Source organism: Chiloscyllium plagiosum, chromosome 13, assembly GCF_004010195.1.
Source record: "Chiloscyllium plagiosum isolate BGI_BamShark_2017 chromosome 13, ASM401019v2, whole genome shotgun sequence".
NCBI classification, from domain to species: Eukaryota; Metazoa; Chordata; class Chondrichthyes; order Orectolobiformes; family Hemiscylliidae; genus Chiloscyllium; species Chiloscyllium plagiosum.
The window spans coordinates 54,742,919-54,770,116 of record NC_057722.1 but is presented as its reverse complement, the minus strand read 5'-3'; the positions used below and the strand labels follow the sequence as shown (position 1 = coordinate 54,770,116).

The following is a 27,198-nucleotide window of genomic DNA, read 5'->3' as shown; positions in this document are numbered from 1 at the left end:
AATGAGTTCTTAAAGGGGTAATGTTGGACATGCATTATCTCAACAGAGACATATCATGTCATACAGTCTTGGCAGAACAGCTCTGAATCTCAAAGGGCTTAGATATGGCATGCATGTCTCTCAATAGTCTTAGTAACAATGTCTAACCAGGTAATGTAGATCGTGCCTAGTTGAAGCTGAAAAATATGTTGCTGGAAAAGCGCAGCAGGTCAGGCAGCATCCAAGGAGCAGGAGAATCGACGTTTCGGGCATAAGCCCTTCTTCAGGAATTCCAATTCTCCAGCATCTGCAGTCTTCACTTTCTCCGTGCCTAGTTAAAACTTTGCAAAACAAACTACAAGGTCCTCCTGTTCAGACTGGCTAACAGTTGTTTCTCGACCACTGAAAATAAAGTAGGCCCTTAGATCCAGTCAAGGAAAGACATATCCTTCTACCCATAAATACCACACTTATCATTGTCTTGCCTCCATCCCAACAATATCCACGACAGCAAGGACAGCCTTTCCACCTCATCTGAAATTGAGGACTATGAGAGAGCTTTATTCTTGCTGTCAATTTCTCTCCGATCAAAAACTACTTTCTGAAATTGCCCACTTAGCTGGATCTTATGTGTAATGCCAGGACCAGTCATTATCTCCCCAGGATGCTGTTGAGTACAGTATAGTTTATGACCTCTGATTGACCAGTAACTCTTGGCAGCCAGGAATCCCCATTTCCCTGTGTCTGGGACCATGGAGAAGGCCTGCCATGTGTTTGAGTGGTATAACACATGGGAAGCTTTCTCTAAAATGTGTGATTCTGGGATCTCACTGCAGTACCTCCACAAAGTTCCACCCCATTATGTCCTTAAATCAATTCTTTTTCATGCAGGTTGGTACTGGCCCTTGTATTCCATGTGTCTCAATTTTGTTAACCAAACCTTTAGATGGCAATTTAACAAATGGTTTCATAAAGTGCACATAAATAACACTCTTCATCAATCTAATTTGTTATTTTATCAAAAAAATGGGTAAGTCAAAGGTAATGAATCTCCTTAAGTAACTCAAACCTTTTCCAGTGCTTGGTGATTTCTTTCTCCCTGATTAATGTTTCTGAAGCTTAACTACCATCTTATTATCATCTATAATTGCTAAGACTGTTGTTACATGCTTTCTTGAATAATACAATTGCCACTGCCCAATCCTTTGGTACCTCCCCGATATCTAGGGAAGTTTAGAAGATTACTATAACACCTTCAGCTATCTATACCCCATCACTCCCCTCTTGGGGGACTAGCCACACAGACCAGGTGGCTTATCCACTCCAAGCAAAGGCTTTTGAGTATCGCTTGCCTTTCAATTATCATCCCATCCATTACCTCTGCCATCTCTGTCTCTACCAATATTTTATCAGCTGTTGTTATCGCTGGTTAATCAGGATGCCTTCATGGAAGTGTAAATTAAATGATGTAAGTACATTACCCCTTATGGAAACACATTGATTAACAATTAAGAATGAAGAAAACAGCCCTAAAACAGTAAGTCCCGATTTGTAGGTATCATGTGTTTTGTTTGAACAATGTTGTTTATCGTGTAGGAAAGTTTGGGGAAAGTGTACATTTCGGGGGTGCGGTAATTGTGTGATCTGTTTCAGGAATCATTCAAATCAATTAGTATTATGATACCCCATAGCGTAATGGGTCCCCTCATAATGGGAGGGTAGCGTCATATCCGAGGCCACCCTCAGTTAATTGGGCCACATTAAAAGAAAATGTGAGATCTGCAAACCAGGCAGGGGAAGCTCCCATTCAGCAGTTAGGTTTCTGTGGGGGTGTGATACATACTCAAAATCAAGACGTTGGTTGTTACTCACTTACGAAGGAAACTAGCTCATAGTTATCCTGAGTACTAAGAGAATGTGCAGTGTTCAATCATCTTGACTCATTAATGGCTGTTTCTGCCTGAAGTCATGATAGAAATAACCATGTTGTTTGCTCAACAAATCTTCTTGATGTTTTCTATGACTTTGGGTGAGTACGGGTTTCTCTTTACTTTGTAGTCTTTTGATGTTGAAAACTGACTTTAGATTAAAAGGAAGCAGATTTTTCAAGCACTTTTATGAACTCAAATTGATCTAGAATGTTTAGTACTGTGAAATCCAGTTAAAGGTCTCATACATTATCTCCAATGAGTTCAGGTCACTGATAAATCATTTATTATTTATATTGCATTGTACGATAGTCAAGAAATTACTGTCAGCAAAACCATTGCAGAAATATATGGTGCATTTTTATGAAATTTCTTTCTTTGCTTTTTTCAGTAGAGTTAGTCCATAAATTGATTTATAATAAACACGTTCTCTTAAACTGGCATGGAAGAGAATTTGATAATGTTACTTTAAAGACTTGCACAACAAAATCACTCACTGTAATTTCCAAAACATAGTTTCGTATATTATTTATACTGTGTATTCTCTTACTGTAAGCTCAAGGATTTGTTGGTTTTCAGTAGTCTATTGCATACTATCATCCGCCAATACTGTAGATAATAGGGTCCCACTGAGGTCAAGAGCAATAGGTTGTCAAATAGGGCATTAAGCTGAACATTAAGAAAATAGCAAAGATGAAAATCTGGGTATATTGCTCAAGGTATTCTCCATTCGTAATCTATAAATGTGCTCACTTGATGAGTAAGAGTGATACAATCAACAGTATTGTCTACACTAGGTATGTGTGACTGGTTTTTAACATCATACTTGTGTCATATCAGGTATTCAACTCAACTCAGATATATATTTATGTTTGGCAAACTGGAAAACCATTTATATCGTGAACCTTTCTGAAAGGACAGTCTGCAAAAAAAAATCACATCTGACAGTTCTCTTTGCAGCTTTTTCCTTTTATCACACCCTCTGTAATAACATTCCTTTGACATACTTCTGTTGTTGTGCAGCAACTGATAACCATTACATACAGCTTAAAATCTGTAAAAAAAATGAAATCATTGTTAATGCTATATATTTGGCTATAAGAATACAGAATTCTACTTCTTTCTTGCTCAAAGATATTAAAATTTAAATTTAAAATTTCTCTAAATGGCGCTCGTGGGGTGATTGTGAGAGTCGGGGTAAAAGTTTTGCTTTGGGATATGAACCAGGGGCAGAAAGGCAGAACTGGAGTTAAGAAAGGGCAATGAAATGTAGCCCAAAATTCCATTTTTTAATGATAAATGGAAGAATGATACTTTTACAATTTTGATTTTAAATTATTTTATTTTTGAGAATGGGATTTCACGGCAAAGCTATCCATAATGTCAAAAAGAAGCTTGCAATCTTATGTTGTCTTAAAAGTGGAATGTTAGTGGCTTGTTGAATTTTAGAGAGAACTCATCACATTTACTAAATTGTATGTTTTCAAGCTTGAGATCAGGCTCACACTTTGGGACACATTCAAATTTTAGATACAAATCTGAGTGCTAAATGTTTTAATGGCTAAGTGTATTTGTATGCTTCTTACTTCTGAATTGTTTCTAGATATATTTAAAAAGCACCCAAAATCTAAACTTGGCACCAACTTTATTGCCTTCACAACAGTTACGTTTCAGAAATAACCCATTAGTTTTGAAGTACTTTCACATCTTACTGATGTGACAAGTGCAATATAATTTCAAATTCTTGTCAAATCCAAATGATTTTAGACAGCTCAGTGAGAACCTTACTCAAAAGTTAAAATGTCATAGGAGACTACAAAACTGTTTTACAGCAACATTAAAGTTCCAGTGTAAACATACCTCTCGTCACTTCCATAAATGTTGTATAATTCAGCTCTGTCTTTTTGTAACATTAAAAGCAGAATACAATGTGTCATTATAGGAGACTTAACAATAGGCTTAGCTTAGACTGCTTCTGGAAAACTAAAAGAAAATCCCTGTTCTTCAATTCACAATATTGCTATCTCCATCTCCATTTGACCTCAATCTTCTCTTGAAAATTGTTTTCCACTTCTCTGCACAAGCTATTTGTTGAGGTTTGTTGTTAGTTTTAATGGATGGCAACAAAGCAAAATTGAACTATTTTATCAATGACTGCTTCCAATTTGGTCAGAACAAAAGATGGTCAAAATGTTTTTAAACCTTTCACTCCAGATCAGCAATATCCTTCATAGATGGGGCTTTGGATTTTTCAACACTGACTACACTATAAGAATGTAAGAGACAGAAGTAGACCATTGATCCCATCAAGTCTGCTCCGTCATTTAATGAGATCATTGCTGATTTGATAATCCTCAGCTCCATTTTCCTTCCTTTTCCCCATAACCCTTGGTTTACTTCCTGGTTAGAAATCTGCCTGTCTCAGCTTTGAATATATATTGAAAGAATTCCACAAATTCTGTGAGAAGTAGTGGACAGCAAAGAGGATTTTGATCAGATGGGCCAATGGGTTGAGGAGTGGCAGATGGAGTTTAATTAAGATAAATATGAGCGGCTGCATTTTGGAAAAGCAAATCAGGGCAGGACTTACTCACTTAATGGTAAGGTCCTAGGGAATGTTGCTGAACAAAGAGACCTTGGAGTGCAGGTTCATGGTTCCTTGAAAGTAGAGTCACAGGTGGATAGGATAGTGATGAAGGCATTTGGAATGCTTTCCTTTATTGGACAGAGCATTTAGTATAGGAGTTGGGAGGTCATGTTGTGGGTGTACAGGACATTAGTTAGGCCACTTTTGGAATATTGTGTGCAATTCTGGTCTCTTTCTTATCAGAAGGATGTTGTGAAACTTGAACGAGTTCAAAAAAGGTTTACAACAATGTTGCCAGGGTTGGAGGATTTGAGCTTTAGAGAGAGGCTGAATAGATTGGGGCTGTTTTCCCTTGAGCATCGGAGGCTGAGGGGTGACTTTATAAATGTTTATAAAATCATGAGGAGCATGGATAGGATAAACAGATAAGGTCTTTTCCCTGGAGTGGGGGAGTTCAGAACTAGAGGGCTTAGGTTCAGGGTGAGAAGGGAAAGATATAAAAGGGACCGAAGGGGCAATTCTTTCATGCAGAGAGTGGTGCGTGCATGGAATGAGCTGCCAGAGGAAGTGGTGGATGCTGGTACAATTACAGCATTTAAAAGGCATCTGATGGGGATATGAATAGGAAGGGTTTAGAGGGATATGGGCCAAGTGCTGGCAAATGGGACTAGATTAGATTAGGGTATCTGGGCGGCATGGACGAGTTGAACCGAATGGTCTATTTCTGTGCTCTACATCTCTATGACTCTGTGACTCTCTAAGAAATTCCTCCTTATCGCTCTCAAAACCATGCAATCCTTAACCTGAAATTCCACTGTCTGGTCCCACAAGGGGAAATAACCTCTCCTCATCTACCCTAAGAATTTGTATGTTTCAATAGGGTCTCCTCTCATTGTTCTAAACTCCAATAAGTTCAGACCCAATCCATTCAATCTCTTCTTATAAGAAAATTTCTCTTTAAACAGGGTCAATCTTGCAAATGCAATCTGATGGCTGCCTCCAGTAGCAGTACATTTTCACTTAGATAAGGGAAACTGTTCATAGTACTCTAGGTGTGGTCTAAGTAGTGCTTTGCATAGTTTTAGCAAGACTTCCTTGTTATTGTACTGCATTCCCTTTGAAATATATATCAACACACCGTTTGCCTTCTCTATTACCCGTTGAACTTAGATGCTAGCTTTATGTGATTCATGCATGAGGACTCTCGAATCCCTTTGTACTGCACTTCTCTGCAGCCCTTCTCCATTTAAACACAATCAGTTCTGTTATTACGCGGTTGTTCCATTCTTGTGCAATCCCGTGCTGTAAGAAAATCATGTAATGGCAGCATCATTTAAATTAATGGGACTGGAATCGCATTATAACCAGTACAAGCTTTAAAAGTTTGTGCTTTAGAAACTGTGTCCCCAGTTCATCAATCACGTTACAGTGAATTTGCATTACCATAACATGCTTTAGAGCAGAAAAAAACTGTAATATGTAGTTTCTCCATTTCTCCTGCCAACGTTCATAACCTCACATTTCCCCACATTATATTCCATCTACCAAGTTTTTGCCCACTCTCCTAAACTGTCTATATTCGTCTGCAGACTGTTTGTGTTATCCTCACCGTTTGTTTTTCCACCTATTTTTATGTCATCCATAAACCTCGCTTTCCTCCTCCAAGTTATTCAGATTATGGCCTGGCACTGATCCTTGGTGCACACCAGTAGATACAGGTTTCTGTCCTGACAATGTTCTCATTATTCAAATAATTTTGCTTCTATTATTTAGCCAATCCTCTATTTAGGTTAATAGACTACTTTGAACACCATCAACACAAGGTTTCAGAGTACTGTAAATACCACAATCATAAATCTGCTCAAACATTGCTGGCTTACATTTGCTGGAAAACGTTGATACAACGTCACAGAAATGTCATTAAATCAATTAGGCAACACATGAAAGCAATTTTAATTGTAATTAAAAAATATTGTGCATGACATGTAACTTCAATAACTATTTTTCTGTTTTCTTTGTTTGTTAATCACCTATGTCATACTTTCTAGTGTGTGCGTGAAATACAAAGAACGTATAAAAACTAATAAATCCCGAAGAAAGTATAAAAATAAATAAATACTGAATAAAAGTACGAAAGAATAGTAAATTGTTGACAGGTCAGTTTAAGCAGCAGTTTAATGCTGCATTTCCATTAAGAATCACCAAACACAAATGGAATTCTGAGTGCAGTACATAATAGGTATATGTTGTGTTAGTTTCTGTCACATTTTGTAAAATTGATCAATTTGATGCCTGATAAAACAATCATGTGCTTTCAAAGGATTTTTTCCAATCCCCTCTACTTCCATCTTTCTCATAATCTTTTTTCAACATTCATTCCAAAATGGGCATGTCAAAATTATCTTGTGCAGTGGTAACTATTAAGCAAATCATAATTCCACATGAAAGGCTACAGTGGTAAACTCTATTATCAGCTGTTGTTACATTTAAATGTGCATTGATAACTATACAATGAAACAAAAAAACTCTTGTGAGGTTCTGATGAAGAGTTACCAAAGTTAAAACGTTAATTTCACTTTCTTCCCATGGATGCTGCTGGACCTGCTGAGTTTCTCCAGCAATTTCTGTTTTTTTTGGACATCTAGGCGTATTGTTCAAAAAGAGTGCAATGAAACCTTTGTGACCATTTAACTTTTTTGTAGTACTTTAATATCACTGGATAGTTTCAATAGCTGTGTATGTGTGCATTCTAAATGATTTCCTGCAATATTCTAAATGTAATTCTTTAACTTTGTAATAGGTGTGTGACATTTCTGTTGTACAGTATCTTTGAAATTATATCAGTTATATCAATAACTTTTTGAAAACAAAAAGAAATCAATTATTCTTTATTTTCCCCTGCTTATTATTTATAACACTCCTGCAGATATTCAACAAGGAGACTACCTGAATCTCAAGACAGTGGAAATTTCAATATTCTACAATGTAGAAATTTCAGCATTGTCTTGCCGTGCGATAATGTTCCTGGCTTGATAATATTCTCACGATAACAATTTTTACAATTAAAAGAGCACAACAGCTCAAACAATATCACTTACACAATTCAAAAATGAATGGTTAAAGTCTGACCCTTATTCTATGGGTAGGTATGTTGCTTATATGTTAATTAAACCAGTTGCAAATGTCTCAGGACTCAATACAAAGGCTTATATATTTAAAGGCATAAAGCACACCCGGTTTGCAATCTGTTCTGCAAATAAGTGATAAGTTGAGATAAATGAATCGAAACCTGAACCAAAGTTAGTGGAAGACAAGTGTACATGAGCTTTAGTATTATAAGGGACATAAAGATTATTTTAAAAATATTTTTATATATAAATAGAAAACAATGAGAACTGTGAATATGGATCCTTGTAAGAGGTCACTGATTGTAAAGAGTACGATTTCAGCCAATTGTCTCCTGTAATTACTAAAGCTGAGACGAATTTGGCCTCACTGTAATGTAATTCAACCATACTAACTGACCACATTAGGAAAAATGAGGAGAAATGGGCTACACCATTCTATCATGTTAATGTCTCTGTGATTTTTATTTTCAGGTGAATCACTAATTCTGAAACAGTATCCTATGAGTATTGAGAAGAAATCTGGTCAGTCAGCTCAGATCTACTGTGAACTTCACAATGGAAATGCCACTGAAGACATGAGATTAGTATGGTACAGATACACAAGTAAATCAAAGATTGGAGAAATCAATTTAAGGACAAAGAACTTCACAGCCATTAACCGTGTCCTTTTTAAATGGGACCTTAGCACCTATAAGGCATCAATGTCAATTACACAGCTGGTGAAAAATGACTCTGGAGAATATGGTTGTGAACTGTTCTCATTTTCTAGCCCTGAGATTATAACGAAAGCCAATGCAACAAACCTTACTGTTACTGGTATGTTTCTGATCTTTCTCAGCATCTAAGTAAATAATTTAATGCATTATCAAAGGTTAAATTGCTGAATGTTATCATTCACTCATATTTACATATGTTCAGAACGATGACATAGGGATTTAAAAATTACAAGTGTGAGTTGTTTTAAATTCCTCAGTAGAGTGTATATCCATATTCCACATTGCGGGTAAGATGTCAAATTCTGTAAGAAAATTCCAAAATTAAGCTGCCTTCTTAACTCAACACACATTGATATTTGATTTGAACCAGCACTCTTCATTGCCCACATTTAGTTTGATGTTTATGTCATAACTGTCTGAAAAGATAAATCTTTAGAATACTGGGGAGTTGATGGCCGAGTGGTATTATTGCTAGACTACTAATCCAGAAATCCTGGTAATGTTCTGGGCACTTGGAATCCTGCCATGGCAGATGGAGGAATTTGAATTCAATTTCTAAAAATCTGATGGAAGAGTCTAATGATGATAATGACTCCATAGTCAATTTTCAGGAAAAACCCATGTGGTTTACTAAAGTCTTTTAGGGAAGGAAACTGCCATCCTTTTCTGGACTGGACTACATACAACTCTAGTCCCAAAGTAAAGTGGTTCACTCTTAATAATTAAGAACAAGCAATAAATATTGGCCTAGCCAGGAATGCCCATGTCCTGTGAATGAATAAAACAAAACTTAAAACAACCCATCAGGAATAAATATTGTAGTTTAACAACATCAAAAGGGTGCATTTCAGATATCCTTCTTGGATGAAATGCTTTATTAATTGAAATTTTCGATGTGAATTAAAAACTCTTTATATGAAGAAGTTACATTCCAAAATGTAGAGAAGCTAGCAGAATATAATCTTTCAGAACTTCAACTACAAATCACAAACTTCAAAAACTAATTTAGGAAATATATATTAGGACATTACTGGAATTTATATTAAGCCCAAGAATAAATCCATGAATCTATTTAGCATTGTACAATGATGAAAAATGTATATTATTTCCATTGCACAATGATTAAAAAAGTTATGATTTCCATTAACAGCAATTTTCAGTTTATGTAAAATGAGAGTGCACTGTTTAATGAGAATAGTATTCCAGAGTCCTCCTTCTTATTGTCAATGCACAGATAGTTCCAAAGACTGGATTCATGAGTCTTTGGCTGTGACTTCTAAAATACCTTGAGAATTGTTGGTATAAAACTATTCTATATTGTGAAGCCAGAGAAACATGAGCACATTCTTGTGTGCACAAAGCTAAAGGTAAACCAGATTCAGGAACTGTAAAGGTTGCTGCAGCTGCACAACATACCAATAACATGGTTAAGAAAGGCCATGTTTAGTCCAACCAGTTTTGATGCGTGTACTATTTTCCCTCTCCACCTCTGTTACAGTGCCAAACTGTGCTTTTCATTTCTTCCTTTTTTGTTTGATGATTCACTATTTTTCAATATTTTCATTTTAATTCTCATCCTTTGGTGTTTATTTCAGAGATAGATTAATGTTCTTTGAGAATATCTGTCTTTATCAAATGCTTTTCCATTGCATTCAATATGGGTTGAGTGCAAAGTCTCCTTTCAGCTTAATATGGACACATACCTCCTTTGCTATTAACTGTGGAAATTGATGTGAGACTTTTCAGGCTTGTGCTTTATTTGAGTGTCTTTGAAAATTCTTATGTAAATTGCACAGATTGGAATCAGGGAACTAAAATTTTAACTTCCAATGACATGAAAAATCTAAAGGACTTGAATGTCTGAGCGTGTTGTGTTTTACAATAGCAATTTAATATTTGCACTAAAAAATTTTAAAAGTTCTTAGTTTTGAAAAAATGAATGAGAACAAATTAGTCATTTTTAAAATGTACTCAAAAAATACCCAAATTCACCCCCCACCTCCAGCCTGAAACTTTTTTTTTTATCCATGTTACATGTTTGATAAAATGATGTGTAATTGGAACTATTGCAAATTGTTTATTTTCTTGAAACTACTGTTCAGAAGATTACCTCCCACAATCCAAAGATGTGCAGGTTAGGTGAATTGGCCAAGCTAAATTGCCCATAGTGTTCAGGGATGTGGAGGTTAGTTGCATTAGTCAGGGGTAGAGTAATAGGTTAGGGGAATGGGTCTGGGTGAGTTACTCTTCAACAGGTTGATGTGGACTTGTTGGGCCAATGGCCTGTTTCCACACTGTAGGGCTTCTATGTTTCTATGATTATTATTATTTCTAATACCATAGATAGAAATTTTTGTTTGCTTGCCAGTGTCGGTGTTAGGTAGATGCAGTTCTAATGCAACCAGAAAGAGGCTCCACTTAGACTAGAAATAGGTAACCACTTGCTGAGTTAAGATCACTTCTATTCATTCATGAAATGTGCACGCCATTGGCTGGGTCAGCTTTTATTGTCCATCCCGAGTTGCGGTTGAGAAGATGGTGGTGAGTTGTCTTTTTGAAGTGCTGTAATCTATGTGCTGTCGGTAAACCTAAAATGTCATTAAGGAAGGAGTTCCAGGATCTTGACCCAGCAACACTGAAGGAATGGCAATATATTTCCAAATCAAGAGGTAGGTAGCTTGGAGGAGAACTTGCAAGTTGTGATATTCCCGTGTATCTGCCACCCTTGTCCTTCTAAATTGTAGTGGCTGGGGGCTTGGAGGATGCTGTGTATGGTGCTTTGGAGAATTTCTGGTGTCCATCTTGAACACTGTTGCCAATGAAGGTCAGTGGTGGGGGGACTGAATGTTTTTGGATTTGGTAGTCGTCCACAAGGTTACTTTGTCCTGGATGGTGTCAAGCTTCTTGAGTGTTGTTGGAGCTGTACCCATCCAGGCAACTTGAGAGTATTCTATCACAGTCCTGACTTGTAAATGTTAGGGAGGCTTTGGGGAGTCAGGAGGCGAATTACCATTACAGGACTCTTATCCTCTGACCTAATATTGTAGCTACAGTATTTATATGGCTAGTTCAGTTCAGATTCTGGTCAATGCTCATTCAACTAAGGAAAAGTCATTGGCTGTCAAGGAGAAATGCTTCAAATCTTTGTTGTTGGATAATCATTGTCTGGCACTTGTGTGGCATAAATGTTACTTGCCACTTGTCAGCCCAACACCAGGATATTGTAAAGGTCTTGATTCATTTAGACATCAACTGTTTCAGTATCTAAGATATCCTAAATATTGCACAATCACCAGCAAACACTACCACTTCTAACCATATGATGGTGGGAAGGTCATTGAGAAGCAGCTGAAGATGGTTGGTGCTAGGACACTTACCCTGAGGAACTCCTGCAAAGATGTCTTAGATGACTGACCTCCAACAACTACAACCACTTTTCTTTGTTCCAGGTATGACTGCAGCCAGTGGGAGATTTTCTTCCAATTTCTGCTGACTCTAGTTTTGCTCGAGTTCCTTGATGTCACACCCAGTCAAATGCGGCCTTGATGACAATCAAGGGTGGTCACTCTCATTTCACCACTGAGCTCAACATTTTTGTCCATATTTGAACTAATGCTGTGATAAGGTTAGAGGCTGAGTGGCCTGACTATTTATAAGACTCTCTAAGTCTTTACTGGTGATTGAATGCTGTAATTGGCTAGTTTGGGTTTGTCTTGCATTTTCTGTACAGACATACCTGGGCAAATTCCCATGTTGTGATGCAAGTGTTGTGGCTACATTGAACTGCTTGTCAAAAAGTGCAGCACATTCTTGACACATATTTTCAATACCATTGCCAGAATATTGTCAGGGCACATTACCTTTGCAAAATCTAGTGCGTCCAACCATTTCTTGAAACCCTGTGGAGTGAATTGAATAGAGTTGGTGAAAGATTGGTATCTGTAAAGCTGGAGACGTCTACAGGCTGACAAGGTTCAACCACTTGGCACTGCTAGCTGAAGATTCTTGCGAATGTTTCAGTCCCATCTTTTGTGCTATGTTGGGTTCAGGCATCATTGAGGATGAGGATTGTTGTGGAGCATCCTCCTTCAGTGAGTTGTTTAATTGCCCACCAGCATTCACAACTGGATGTAGCACAACTGCAGATCTTAGATCTATTCCTTTGGTTGTGGGATCACTTAGCTCTATCTAACACCTACTGCTTATGCTGTTCGGCATTCAAATAGTTCTGCTTCACTAGGTTAATACCTTACTTTTAGAGACATCTTTACTGTTCCTGGCATGCGTCCCTGAACTTTTCATTGAACTTTTCATGGGGTATGTTTTCGTTATATATGAAAGGGAACAAAACATTTTCAGTCCCGTGAATTAAACTTTCAATTAGTTTACTAAAAATACTCAGGAATGGTAATTCTTTCACACATCTTCTCAAACAGCAGTGAAGACCACATTGGATCCAGGTTTTAAGGAGGAAAGCTTTAATGAAGGCAAAGATGCACAGTTTTGATGCAACAGGGGAAATCCAATATTTCCCTCCAGTCTGTGGAAAGGAATTCCTCTCCAGTTATAGCTGCCTTGAGCAGGCAAATGTCATATGACCTCACGCAAGTAAAATGGCCTTCAACTGACCCTGTGGATTCTGGGCAGGGTCAACAGCAGAAGTCACCAACACATGCAGTCCTGGCATAACAGTAGGATCACATCCCTGAGATTTCTAGGTCTATGATCTGCAGGATATAGTTGACACAAGGAATCTTCATATGCTCCATTCATCTCACAATCACTAAGGAGCTCACTGAATCTCCCAACTATAAACTCATGGGCAGTTTTATAAAGACCCATGGGGCATGTTTTCTGTTTGTGATTTGTCATAAAATCATAAATGCAAAGCATATATTTACATGTTCATTACAAACACCAAAGACACTTTTTTTTTAACAAGCTGCCATCAATTTATTTATAAATTTTCCAGATGCTCAATGGAAGAATGGAATTCAATCCAAAGAAATGTGACATATATGCATTTTGTGCAGGGCAAACAAGCAAAGGAATTCCAGAAAGAATAAATGGTAGGATACTAAGAAAAGGAACAACACAGATCCCTGAAGTAGTAGACAGTAAATTGGTTAAGAAGACATGTGGAGTACATACTTTAATTGCCTCAGGTAATAATCATTAGGGTAGGGAGTGTTAAACTGGAACTGTGTAAAACATAATTAGAAGTCACAGCTAGACTATTGCCTATGGATAATTGCAGAAGTTCTGCAATGACATTGGAGAGGATACAGAGGCAGTTTACAAGGAAATTACCTGGAATTGAGAACTTTACCATATGAGGAAAGATTGGATTGTTTTAAATGGAACATGGAAAGCTGTGTATCTATATTCTATAAATCCATATTTCTGTGTAATTATGATTGTACGGTTACCTTTGTGAGACTCTCTGGAACCAGTTTGATACATCAGAAAGAATGCTATCAAATTCAATTGATCTGCGTCAGTTCATTTAAGAATCATTTGAGTAGTGGTTTCAAAAAGTTTGATCAACAGAAAAATAATGATCTTATATACAGATACAACTAGACAAGGAATCAGTTTAGCTCAGTTGGCTAGATTGTCAGTTTACAGAGCAGTATGATGCCAGCAGCATTGCTTCAATTCCCATCACTAGTCACCATGAAGGACTCTCCTTCTCAACCTCTTCCCTCTCCTGAGGTCTGGTAGCCCTCAGGTTAATGCACCACCAGTCACTTCTCTCTGATAAGACAGCAGCCCCTGTGGTCTGGTAAGACTATGGTGGGTCAAGAATAAAGTGGTGCTGGTAAAGCACAGCAGGTCAGTTGGCATCCAAGGAGCAGGAAAATCGATGTTTTGGGCAAAAGCCCTTTATCAAGACTATGGTGGCCCAACAACTAGGCAATAAGGGGTGCAGATAGGGAAACATTTGCTTATGGAACCTGTAACCTGGTGATAAAAATATTCCCAGTAAGTCACAGGAGATATTACTAAAGTAATTATTAATAAATAGGAGATTTTATGAATATGAAATCCTTGGCTGAGATTCATAAGAAAGTCACTATATTATAAGGGAAAAACAACCTTTAGAATCTCAGGAGTACCTAGTGAATATTCCATTCACATTGTTCAGAGATATTGGGTCTGTATCCAAAAATGGGCAATGAACAAATGTTACCTTAATTTTTTTTTAAAAAGAGCAGTTTCCATGATTTTTCAAAATGTACATGATAAAATAAAAATGGATGTAGGGGTATTTCCCAAAGTGTTTCCCAGAGCGTCTCATGACTAGACACAACATGTAAAAAATGTACACGTAATCTAAAATTGTGTGTACTCAGTATTTGTCACAGTTAATACTAATGGTTAAGAGGAAATTCCGTTAGATAAGAAAGATTGAGCCCACATTTCTTTGTTAGTTATTAAACACTAAAATGTTTTTAAAAGGGATACACTTTCCACCTGCAGCCTCTAAGTAGGAACATTCAATCTTGCTAAGACTTCTGATCTCACTTTTTGACTGCTCATATTTTCTCTTTGATGATTATCTTTAAACTGTAACAGGAAACCGTATAACATAAATGATTGAAACAAGAAGTCAGCAAAGAGCGCATATTTATTGGTGTAACTTTCAAGTACCATGAATTCCTTTTGAGGCTTGAAATAAATTAACTTGAAGCAAAATGAATGATTACCAATTGGCAGTCAATTTTACATTCTGCCTTTTTCTTTGTTTCTCTACACTTTGTTTTAAAACTGATGTTTCCAAAATCTCTAACAACAAATAATTTCTGAAGGAATGGAATTCCACAATTTTAATTTTCAGATTTAACAAAGTTGCTTGGCAGTAAATAAACATGTGCATGGTGTTCAAACAATATTTACGCATGAAATTACAATATTTGACTTTTTGTGCAAGAAATTTAGTTCATGTTTGCCATGCAAATACAGGAAAGTTGCAACATTCAACAATGGTGAGACAACATTGAAAGTCTCTTTTCGTATAGCCATTGTAGACCATGACAATGAGTGCAATTCACCTCACTATTACTTTGACAGGTCAAAATCTATTCCAAAGCATGCAGTTGAGTCTGTGTGACAGAATGGAAAAATGCAAACCATTAGCAATTAACAATTTTTAAAACCATTCATGAGGGAAAGATTGATCCATTATTTTAATTGGTGTGTGTAACACTTAGCTAGAAATAAGTTTAAAAAGAAATCAATAATCTTCATTAGGTTCGACAACTTGACTGTAAATCCTTTTAAAATAACAGTTTTCTGTAGCTATCATTTTGTTGTACCATTGTTACATTTTTTTAATAACGGGAAACCATAATTTTGAGTAATTCCCTCTCAATTAACTTGTTCAACTTGGTGCAGATTAAAGCAAGCAAAAATGGTGTTCAAACTCTTGCTGTACTTTCTGAAGCAGACAGCTATTAATCTTTCCAGACTTTACAGCAATCCATTTTACTTTTAATTCCATCAGAACCATTAATGCCTCACCAATAATAATTTGCAAATTATTAAATTACTAGTAAAAGTAGGCTGATGTTGATGCAGAAAACCCTCTGAGTGCTACTTTCTGTGCATTTGTTAATTCATCTTCATAAGTTCATATCAGGCTATTTTATCACCAGCTGAATCCCATTCAAAATAGCCAAGTACAGAGGGAACCTTGATTATCCGGCATTCAATTATCCAAATATCAGATTATCTGGCAAGATCGCAATGTCCCAATGCTCGGCTAAACTATGTTACCCGGTATTCGATTATCCGGAGTTCGGTTAACTGAGCAAAATACTGCCCGCCCGTGTCCTTCGGATAATCAAGGTTCCTCTGTAAATAGTGCAGGTAGGAATTTATTTAATTATATTCACAAATGAACAAAGATGGCCCTTGAAGGAAGTTAATCCAGATAATTTGTAATAACCAGATCCTCAAGAAATTACTGAAGAATACAGAAGTCAGTTTGACATAAAGACATCCTTCAAAACACGTATCTATTACTGTTGTGAAGAAAGTTCACCGTCTGTAATTTCTTTAACATTTATATCAATTTTTTGGATTATTTTATCCCCTCCAACTTGCCATCACTTGCCATCTCCACCAACACACACATACACAAACGCACACACAAACACACACACACAGAAGTATCTTCAATGCCTTGTATCACATCTTAGCTAAGAAAGTGGACATTTGATTTGTAAAGAGCCCTCCATATATGTTGCTTCAAATCTGACCACCAGATGTTTCAGAGAAGTGGCTTGGAATATCTTTACTGCTATTTTTTTTTCCTTACTGGGACAACATTACAAATATTAAGATGAATGCTACTGCTAAAGCTGTGGTAAAATATATAGCCTTGCCATGAATCAATTATCAATGTGTGCATTACAAATATTGCAGTTTAATAGTAAAAGCAAAACACTGTGGCTACAGGAAATTTGAAAGAAATACAGAGACTGCTGAAGCAATTTAGTACGCCTGCTACCATTTGTGAAGAGAAAAACAGAATTAAAGTTTTGAGTCCAGTACGTCTCTTCTTCAGACCATTAACTCTGCTTCTTTCTCCACAGACATTGCCAAGCCAGCATTCTCTGTGTTCACTATAGTTTTAATATGTTTGATTTCAATTACAAGCAAAAAAAAAGTTTTAAAATGTGGGCAACAGTCATTTTTGTAAAATATTATTCTGACAGTCCATAACTGTTGAGATTTCCTGTCATTCATTAAATGAATTATTGCTCATTTTCAGAAGAACAGTGGATTGGTCCACAGAACAGAAACAACACAGACAATAACAAGGCAGAAGAATTCCAGAATAAGGAAGCTAGAATTCAAATAATTGTTGCAGCAGTATTAGCTGCATTTGTCATCATCTGCCTGCTAATTTATCTTTTATTCAGATACCGACCAAAAAAACAAGGTAAGTTTCAGAAGATCTATTTTATATTTAATCAATTGTATATTTCAAGCAGATAATTCAGACAAGGCTTTGAAGCAAATTGGTCAGATATTATACAGTCACATGGACCTAAGCTTCCACTTTTCAAGCACACAGGACTTATCTGTTTTAAACCATTTGCATTTATCTATAATCTAGAATTTTCACAAATTATATGTACAGGGACAAAGATCACAGACTAAATGTGGTGGAAATCCCAGTTGAGGTAAGTGGTAAAAGGAAAGTTAAACTCATGCAGATGGGTGGACATAGTTTGATCTGGATGAGTTGCAGCACTAGACTATTGTACAACAGTTGATTTGTTGTTGTTTTACGTTAGAAAAGCTACGTTTGGAAATTTTCTAAGCATAAGCCATACCCTTGGAGATAAAGTTCCTAGATTTCAAAAGGAAGAAGACTCTTAAAGAAAAAAAAATACAAAACACTAAAAGCAGAATCTTTCCTGTGAGCTGAATAAAATTAAGGAACAAGTCAACTTTATCACTTTTCCAGCAGATGGTTACGGACTGACATTGGCAAAGACTTTGGACACAGACATTCTTACCATCCAGGAGAATATCACTTAGAATGGCAGAAAGGCAAAGAGAAAACAAAGGAGTTATTTTTAAATGAACAACTGCTGGTTTTACAGCAATTTCTGTTTTAATTAATCTCATTTGTCTTTATGATAATCCAATAGCTTCATCAAGCAGGATTTAATAGGCCCAATCATGTTCTTAAGTGATAGCTGGATAGCCTGAGTATCTCTCTCAGTTCCATGGGAGAGATCCAACATGAATGAAAAGCCTGTCAGGCATTAAATGGTCATTCATTGGCCTTCCCAGGGATGGAAGTCTACCAATCAGTCTAAGGCAGCATCACATTGTTGTCAGCACTACTAGGAGACTTGGCAGCTGCCAATAATGCACCCACCCAATAGATGGGGCATCTCAGGCCAAAGGTGAGTGAGGGTAGTGCCCACATTCACAGTTTTACTGATGTCAGCTTTTCTATTTCCTGATTTTCTTCCAAATTCTCAAAATGCCATAATGGGATTTGAACTCAAAATCTTTAGGCTAAAAGTCCAACAGTCTGGATTATTCATTAATGATATAAACAACCTATTAAAATCAAAAGTAATGAGATATGATTTGCTACCACAGTTAATTACAATTAGATAGCATTTCAAGAGTTACTGTGTACTATGCTCAATGTCATATGTTTTTGTGTACATTTTATTTTCGAACTTCAGTGATTGATTTCCCCTAATTCCAAGTTTGACATTTAATGCAGATGACACCTCTTTAAAATCAGCAGCAGCATTGAACAATGAAGGTTTCCTTAGATCTTATTAGAAGCTGCTTCACCATTAGGGAAAGAGTATAACTGGTCAGCAAAGATAAATACATATGTTTACTTTCAGGAAAAATATTAATACATGTAGAAATTAACCATCTGCTGTTCCCCCTCTCCTATGATTATTTCAACAGAGGTACATGGACATAGACCTAATCTTAAGTGCCAAAGATAATTTCTGAGCACATTGTGATGTTCCCATCTGCTTTGCTGGATGACTTTGTCCCGTTCCTTGAATTCTGCAAAATCACAAGGACAGAAACATTTATAGGCTTTGCATATACATTGACAGCTTTTTGTTTAAAAGTCAAAAGAAAATTTGTGTGTTTTCTAAAATATCTTTTGTAATGGTCTCCTGTTCTGATGCGCAAATCAACTGACTGAGAAATTTAAACCAACATTTTTTTTAAATGGATAGATGCAGAAATGGCTTTCCATCTGTTTGTGGAGATTGAATTTCCATCACTACTGACCTTCCTCAGACATTGATATGCAGTCTAAACTAGCAATATATACAAAAACCTGTGAATATAAAAAGCGCATCACCTTGGAGTAATTCTGCCATCAACCATCTGGCATTAATATATGCTTTTACCTAATGAGTTATTAGAATTATGATACTCTGAAAACTACCTATAAAATTCAGAGGCCAGTTGTTCATCATTTTTGAAATGGAATTTGAAGTCACACAGGACAAAACAGAGTAATTTAGCTGCACAATATTAACTTAAGTTGTGGTTCTACTTCAGTTTGCTTATACCTTGATTTTAAAGATATTACAGGTCATTCTGCTATAATGCACATTTCGTCAGCACGAATTGGCTATAGCACGATTGATGAATTGTGGACTTTATGTGGATAATACGAACATTCTACTGAATGGATGTAACAATTTTCTATTTGCAACCTTCTACAGCACGATTTTCCATCGCTTGAGTTTCTATAGCGCAAGGTTGCAGGAGAACAAAACTGTCGCATTATAACAGAACAATCTGTTTAATCATAGTTCATTCCATTAAACTAACAAAGCTAATTTTGACACTGCATGCAATCTCCTTGTTCCATTTTTCTGAAAGCTGTGGTTGTTGCTGCAAATAACATGTTCAAAAATGCTTGAGTCCAGCTTCTGGTGAATAACTGTACGGTAGCTAAGCAACCTGTGACGAATCTGGTAAAGTACTGGTGACTACCTATTGAACTTACAGACTTTGGATAGAAAGAAAGTTACAGTTTTATGTGTGCTCAAAGGCTTCATTCTTCACATTTTAAGATGTACAATGGTATCACATTGTACAAAGATTTCAGTTGGAGCAGATGGTGTTTTTCTCATCCAATTCACTTACGAATGTATCATACCAGCTTGTGAATATGCGTTTTACACATTTCTTTCTTCTTATAGGTCCTAATGCCAATCCTCCTCCAGCAGATGTCAGTTGCCAGGTAATTGTACTCAAGGTTATTGACATGCAATAAACCATTTGCTGATTTCATTTCATAAACTCAGATCCTCTATTGCTATGGTCAACTTATTCAAAATGATGATAGTCTGTGCAATGAACATCGACTGAATTGTCACTGCACAGGTATTCATATGATCCCCTTCCATTTCAGGAAGTCACATGATCCCCATCAGCCACAAAATGTAGATGTGAGGTGCAGAGGTGAATCTGCCATTCTGTTTTGTATTGACCCTGAAGTAAATAAGTCAATAGAACAATGTTAAACTAAGAAATAGAAATATATAACATAATGAGCCTAGTGGCTGTGATTACATGATCTGTACCAAACTCATTTCAGAGAGAGAGAGAGAGAGAGAGTGCAACTAACAAAAGCTCTGAGTCAGAACAATGTGGTTTCATGTCACCCTCTAGGAACTTGACCATAAGACTTTGGTTGATACTCCAGCACAGTATGACACTGTATTGTTGAAAAGCAGAGGCATTAACCCTGCCAAGAGTCATCCTTCAACCGACATCACAAATAGATTATTTGGTCATTATCACATTACTGGTTTTGAGGTTACCTTGTGCAATTGGCTGCATTTCCTCAGTGAGTCCCAATTTATTTCCAGTATTATAGAAAATGAAGAGAATAAAAGACTATTTGATTCTAAATAATTGCAAGGACTCTCTTAGAAAGATATTGACAAGATAAAGCAATGCCAGTTGACCACTGAACAATAGTGATTTAGAATTCTACATGGATTCTTGTGGCCTGTTAATTTGTTATACTGTATCTCATTTTGAATATCATTGATACTAGTTCCTGAGGTTTATGAAGCTGTTGGAAGAAAGGTAAAATAATAAAAACAAAATGGCCATTTCTAAAACCAAATATGGCCATCAAATCCCTGAGCAAACTATTTTCATTGTAGCACACATTGATTTTATCTGTTTATTTACATACAATTCCGATATCCTCTTCTCAGGATATTCTTCATTTGAAAAGTGATCAATATGTGGAACAGAGAACATAGCGGAGGTGCTAGTCCTGGAATAATTGAAGAAATATTTGAGTTAAATGATTTGGGGTATTATTACTTTGCTATCTGAAAAAATACAGCTGAACCCCATAGCCTTCCTCATCTGTAATTAGTTTTTACTGGCAATCCCTTTAGGAAAATATACTTAGCAAATTTAACTTAATACTTTGTTTTATTGGTAAATGTGGCAAGGTCTTCTTGCCTTTTTTTAGTCTGATACGAAAATTCAATAATTGCCAGAGCTGAGTTGTCAGATGTGGGGTGATAGTTCTCGACGTCTCCTTTCACTATGATTGACCAGTGTTGCGTTGGGCCCTGAACCAATGTGTTTCCCCCTCTCCCTGACTTAATTCAGCAGCACTTCCACATCTGCATTGATGAACCTGGCGGCTACCTACCTTCCTGAGGACGTAGCAAAAATTAATGTTCCAAGTCCTTTCTGGTTTTGTTTCTAATTGGTTTCAACTTTAAGGTAATGCAAACCTTTGAATCATAAAACTGCTATTGAGATCATTCCTATCCAAACCAAAAGTTTCCAATGTTGGAGTCATAGAGTCATTTGGCATGGAAACAGATCTTTTGGTCGAACCAGTCCATGCCAACCATAATTCCAAACTAAACCAGTCTCACCTGCTTACGCTGGCCCATATCCCTCCAGACCATTTCTTATTAATGTTCCTGATGTCTGGAATTCATCTCAATTAATTCAATTATGCTGACCCTTGGACTACATTTTAGCAATATGGCCTGAGTTCAATTTTGACTTGAGATTTTATGCAAGGCTACCATCTAGACAAGTAAATGAAGAAATGAAAAAGTTGTCATGGACTATCTCATTGTTCAATGTTTTTACCTAATGCTCATGCTAATATTATGAAGCACCAGTTGTCTAGGTTTAAGTGATTTTGTGGGATCTCTCAGAGTTTAACATTACTGCATTCTGGAATCAGGCTGCAGAGATTGTATCAATTTGGCTCAAAACAAGCCTAAAATCACTTTAGGATTCTACTTCAAGAAAAGCTATACAATGCACAAATTAAAGATGGGTATTATTCACATTCATTTTCTTTCATTAATTTTAGAAAGCAGAAGATCCAATTTCTACAGTTTTCTGTCCTGACTATGCTGCACTAACTGTCCCGGGGCAAAATATTCGACAGACTCTAGCTTCTTCAATTGCCTCTGATGATTCATACTACGCTACCATTGTATTTGCACCTCAACAACAAGCTACTGGTGTGCAGAAAACAACTGCTGGTAATTAAGGGATAACAAATTTGGTAGAGTGACATCTGACTACTTATCTTTGTTCTGTGAACTCTCAGATATCACATTGAATTATCACATGACCTTTCTTACTACTTCTTCTATGAAAACAGAAGGCACAATTTGACCATCATGTATGAATTGATCATGTTCTAACACTGAGGAAGTGAAATCCTAATAAAATCAATCTGACCTGGATGACAATTCATTGACTAACTCTGGAAGGATGAGAGAGAGTTTAGGAAGGCATCACTAGATTCTGTAGGAACACTTTCAAGTTGATATCATCTAGAGAAGTCCATTCGCAAGCAATTAGAAATAATGGGCAACTGTTCAGGCTGATTGGTCTATTGCCATTGTACCATTCCTACTTTGGTTCTGACTGGCCTCTTAAGATTTGCTCATGTTAGGTGTGATCTCACTGAGTTGGTGCTGGACTTTAATTCTGTGAATTAAAAACTTTATCCACTGGCACTACATATATTTGTAGTATCAATAAAACTGCATGGCATTCTTCTTTAGCACTATCAAAGTTGCAAAGTATTCTTCATGTGACCTGAAGTGAGGATTTCACATTAGCCAGTAATGGATGCCATTTATTTTGAAAGGCTATAGCATGATCAAATTAGTCAGATCATCATGTTCTGATTGATATAATTCCCAAGATGTAAGATTGTGATACTGATTTTGTGTCTTCATTTTAAACAAAGATATCAATATATAGGTACAAGTTTACAATCAGAATGTCAAAACTCAACATTTACAGTCACAAGTGACTATTACGGAACGTTTGAGTGACTTAACAATTCAACCAAGTTGAAGCGTTTAATAGAGTCAGTTGCTGGACTGTAACTCACAAAGCCTGTCTTACAGACAGCATTATGTAAAAGGCTAGGGGTTGCATTTTCAGTTGCCTGAGGAGGAAAGCTTGGACTCCAGTTTAACATTGCTGACCATAGTGTTGGTGCAACACCACAACTCCATTTTCAGAGAAGCTGGAGGCATGAACAGCTCCTGACACTACTACCTCCCTGCAAGGTCAAAATAATGTAATGAAGGAGAAAAAGTGGAAAATGTAGTAAACTCTTAATGGGTCAGACAACATCTGTGCAGAAGACTGAGTTAGCATTTCAGGTTGAAAATGAAGGCTGAAGTAAAACATTAAATCTGTTTCTCTGCTCCCTGTCCTGCTGACTATTTCCAGCATTTTCTGTTTTTATTTCAGATTTCCAACATCTGTGGCATTTTACTTTATGTTCTAAAGTAATTAAGGGGTTTATCAACATTTCCAGTTAGCATGCAACATGCTCAGACCAGTGTGTCAGGCTTAGACCAGACTATGAAAGGACTGCACTTCAACCTGAAAGGGATCCATGTCTATATCTGAATTAGTCACTGGGCCACAAAGCCTCCAGCCTCAGGATGCTACCCATCATCCTTTTTGGGATGGTGAGCAGACACCTTGGTCGTGAAATTCCTTTAAAATAGAGATAAGTGTGCCTAGAACAAGCAGTTTTAGTGGTCAGGGCATGGAACTGATCCCACATCAGGTTCCTGTCCAAGAAACAAAAATTCAGTCCATGTGTTATGAAATTGATCATTAACCACCTGGTGATATGCAGCTTTTCTGAAATGATCCTCATTATTGTCAGGGCTGTCACAGCCAACTTTTACATTTTACCTCCAGTAGCAACAAGGAGCTGAATTTGTCAGGAATAAATTAAATTTGGAAGCTTAAAGTAACAGAGCTACGGACTGATCTAAGATATATTGAGAAAGCAATGAATTAAATACTGATGAATGGGAAAGGGCCACATAAATTAGGAGAAAAAGGTCAGGAAAATCCTCGGAGTTGCTTCCATTTCTTTGCCAACAATGTGGGGAATTGATCTGGCAAGCATTTCAGTAATGGTCAAAAGGTTACCATTCAAATTGTCAATATGCATCCCTAGTGTTGATTAAAATTAGATGAAAATAGCAGAACACTGTTGCTATATGAAGAGATGACAATTCTTAAATTTATTGATTTTTAAAAACGTGTAGATTAATTGAACAGTGCATGAATCACACTCCATGAAACATGAGACACATGTGAGTCAAATTATCTGATATTTCCTGCAATAGAATCATCTGCCTATGGATTTCAATGATGAGTTCATTACGTGTGGTCTACATAGAAATCCCTTATAATCAATTAGCTATGGTTTCACATATTCACTTTATTAAATTTATAGTACAAATAATACTGCTTTGTGAAGGTTTGAAAATATATGTTTCCAGGTTCTGAGATCTTTACTTTTGGAGTTCAGGTGTAGAGAAAATTTCACTTTAATATCTAGTAACCTATCACTTTTTGTTCAAGTCTCACGTGTATGACTTCATAACACTTCCAATTGATTAGAGCTGATCTTTGATCAACCATCCAGTCCTGAGTTTCATCGGACCTTGGAAGATTGTACAAAATATTGTGAGAAATATATGTAAATAAATGTGACCTATTTATTAAATGTTCTTTTGGAGGAGTACTGATGTGATAATTTAACATTTTCTCATTATTAAAGGCATATGAAACTAAATTCATTGGCTGCCTGGTGCTTTCATATATCTCAAACCCTATGCCTGCTGAATAGATTTCACAGCAAATTATTAAACAAGCAAGTGTTAACAATTAATTTCCTTGATGCTTTGCTATGCATCTTTAATAGTAAATAAAAAGTGTATCTTTGAAATTTGAGAAAGCTGTCACACTGGTTAGTCAAACAACAGCCTGAAATAATCGCACTTACTGAATCATAGCTAACAACCAATGTTCAATACTTCACTTATCACCACCAGCAGGACAGATCTGCTAGAGCTGGTGGCACAATGCAGTCATATAGGGTCAGGTGTGAGTGGCCCTGACATCCTCAACATGACTCCCGATTCTATGTAATTTCATGTTGAGGTAAATTTTGAGCAAGAAAGGATCTCACTAGTTGCTACTTACCCCAGTTAATGAATTAATGTGCCTCCATGGTGAGCACCATTTGAAAAAAATATTGAAAGTAGCAGGATGACAGAATGTAATTCAGGTGTGGACTTCAATGACCATCAACAAAAGTAGTTTAGAGACATCAAGACTGACTTGACTGGCTGAGTCCTGAAGGATGTCTCTGCCTGAAGCTAATGTGAGGGAAACAATAAGAAGAAAATATTTATTTTACCTCATTGCCTTAATATCACCAGTCAGGCAAGCATATGGTAAGAGTGATCATCACACTGTCTTATTGACTGACTGACAATACCATCTGTGAAGCTCTTGGGAACAACAGTAAGGTTCAGGAAGGAGCAGATCCTGTTTAAAACCATGGTTCCTTCATTCTCCATCTAGAATCTCTCTCTTGGTGCATGTATATGGTAGTCCTAAATGGATAAAATGCATAATAGATTTTCAACATATTACACTACACTATCCGCCATATTATGTAGAACTGACTCCATATTAAATAGATACAGCAAAACTGTACATCAATGAGGTGCTGTAGGCTAAATCTGTTATGTCATGGCTCAGCAGATCTTTCAGTCTATCGTTGATATGAAGCTGATGAATCAGCTTTGATTCAATGGGGACTGTATGCATGTTGGGAGCAGTAGTAAGCTAAGGTGTTAACACAGTGAACCGACAGCACAGGACTGCACGTACACTGAACGATGGGAGCAACATTTTATAGACAGAGCTGATGAACACAACATTCATAGTTCTGCAGTTTTGCCACATCCAGTTTTCGTGAACTATTAAGCAAATGAAAGAGTGAAGAGACTCCACAAACATTCTCATCCTCAATGATAGGGGAGCCCAGCACATAACTGCAATGGACAAAATTGAAGAACTTGCAACCATCTTCAACCATAATGATGGATGATTCATTTCAGCCTCCTCCAACACCCACAACATAGTTACCAGTTTCAAATTATCCAGATTCAGTCTCCACATGATATCAAGAAATAGCGCATTGGATACAGAAAATGTGATGCCCCAACAGTATTCTAATTGTAGCACTGAAGACATTCTCCAGAACAAGTGTGGCAATACTATGGATTTAAAAGGTGTATTTGTCCATTTTTAATTATGGAGAAGTTGAGACAGAGGCTATGAGTGGTTTGATTCAAGCCAATAAAATAAATAGCTTGTGAGGCCTTGGTTTTTCTTTAAAGTTGGAACAATAAAAGCAGCTTGAACAGGTGGGGTGAAGCTCCCACAGAACCAGGATTTATAGTTATAGCTTTCAGTAGCAGTTAGGGCTGTGAGACTGTGACATCTCTCTCTCTGTGTTACAGGTAAAAGCTTGGATTCTCTTCCTGCTGCTAGAATTGCATGTGAGGCAATCTATGTCACAGAATTTGCCTTTGCCAAGGGTATGCTCATGGGATGTTACAATATTGGAACAGTTAATGAGTAGTTTATTCTTGTATTAAGTGTTCAGATAGAGTTACAGTTCAGCCAATTCTTGTTTTTTCTTTTTATTTAGTCTGTATTTTAACTATAGCAGATGGATAAAGCATGTTTTGCTTCGAGCCTAGTAGTGAGATCAGGGCTGAAAATGTGTTGCTGGAAAAGCGCAGCAGGTCAGGCAGCATCCAAGGAGCAGGAGAATCGACGTTTCGGGCATGAGCCCTTCTTCAGGAATGAGGAGAGTGTGCCAAGTAGGCTAAGATAAAAGGTAGGGAGGAGGGACTTGGGGGAGGGGCGTTGGAAATGCGATTGGTGGAAGGAGGTTAAGGTGAGGGTGATAGGCCGGAGTGGGGGTG

At 36.9% G+C, this 27,198-nt stretch overlaps 1 protein-coding gene and 1 long non-coding RNA gene across 3 annotated transcripts in view; one reads left to right on the top strand and one right to left on the bottom strand.

Annotated features, from left to right (window-relative positions):
• The first annotated feature begins 1,884 nt into the window (after nt 1–1,884).
• LOC122556050 lies at nt 1,885–23,578 on the top strand. Its single transcript, XM_043702451.1, has 5 exons — nt 1,885–2,008; nt 8,094–8,438; nt 17,118–17,288; nt 20,062–20,102; nt 22,227–23,578. The coding sequence occupies exons 1-5, from the start codon at nt 1,948–1,950 to the stop codon at nt 22,407–22,409; spliced, it is 801 nt and encodes a 266-aa protein (XP_043558386.1). The 5' UTR covers nt 1,885–1,947; the 3' UTR covers nt 22,410–23,578.
• LOC122556051 overlaps nt 17,314–27,198 on the bottom strand; it is a 14,683-nt gene continuing 4,798 nt past the window's right edge. The window contains exons 1-3 of one of the 2 annotated variants that reach the window (XR_006313447.1): nt 25,695–25,754; nt 25,397–25,572; nt 17,314–18,901 (exon numbers count right to left, since the gene is read on the bottom strand). This is a non-coding gene — a long non-coding RNA (uncharacterized LOC122556051). Of the gene's footprint in view, nt 18,902–25,396; nt 25,573–25,694; nt 25,755–27,198 lie in introns of those variants that run through there. The other variant, XR_006313449.1, reaches the window with a different exon arrangement.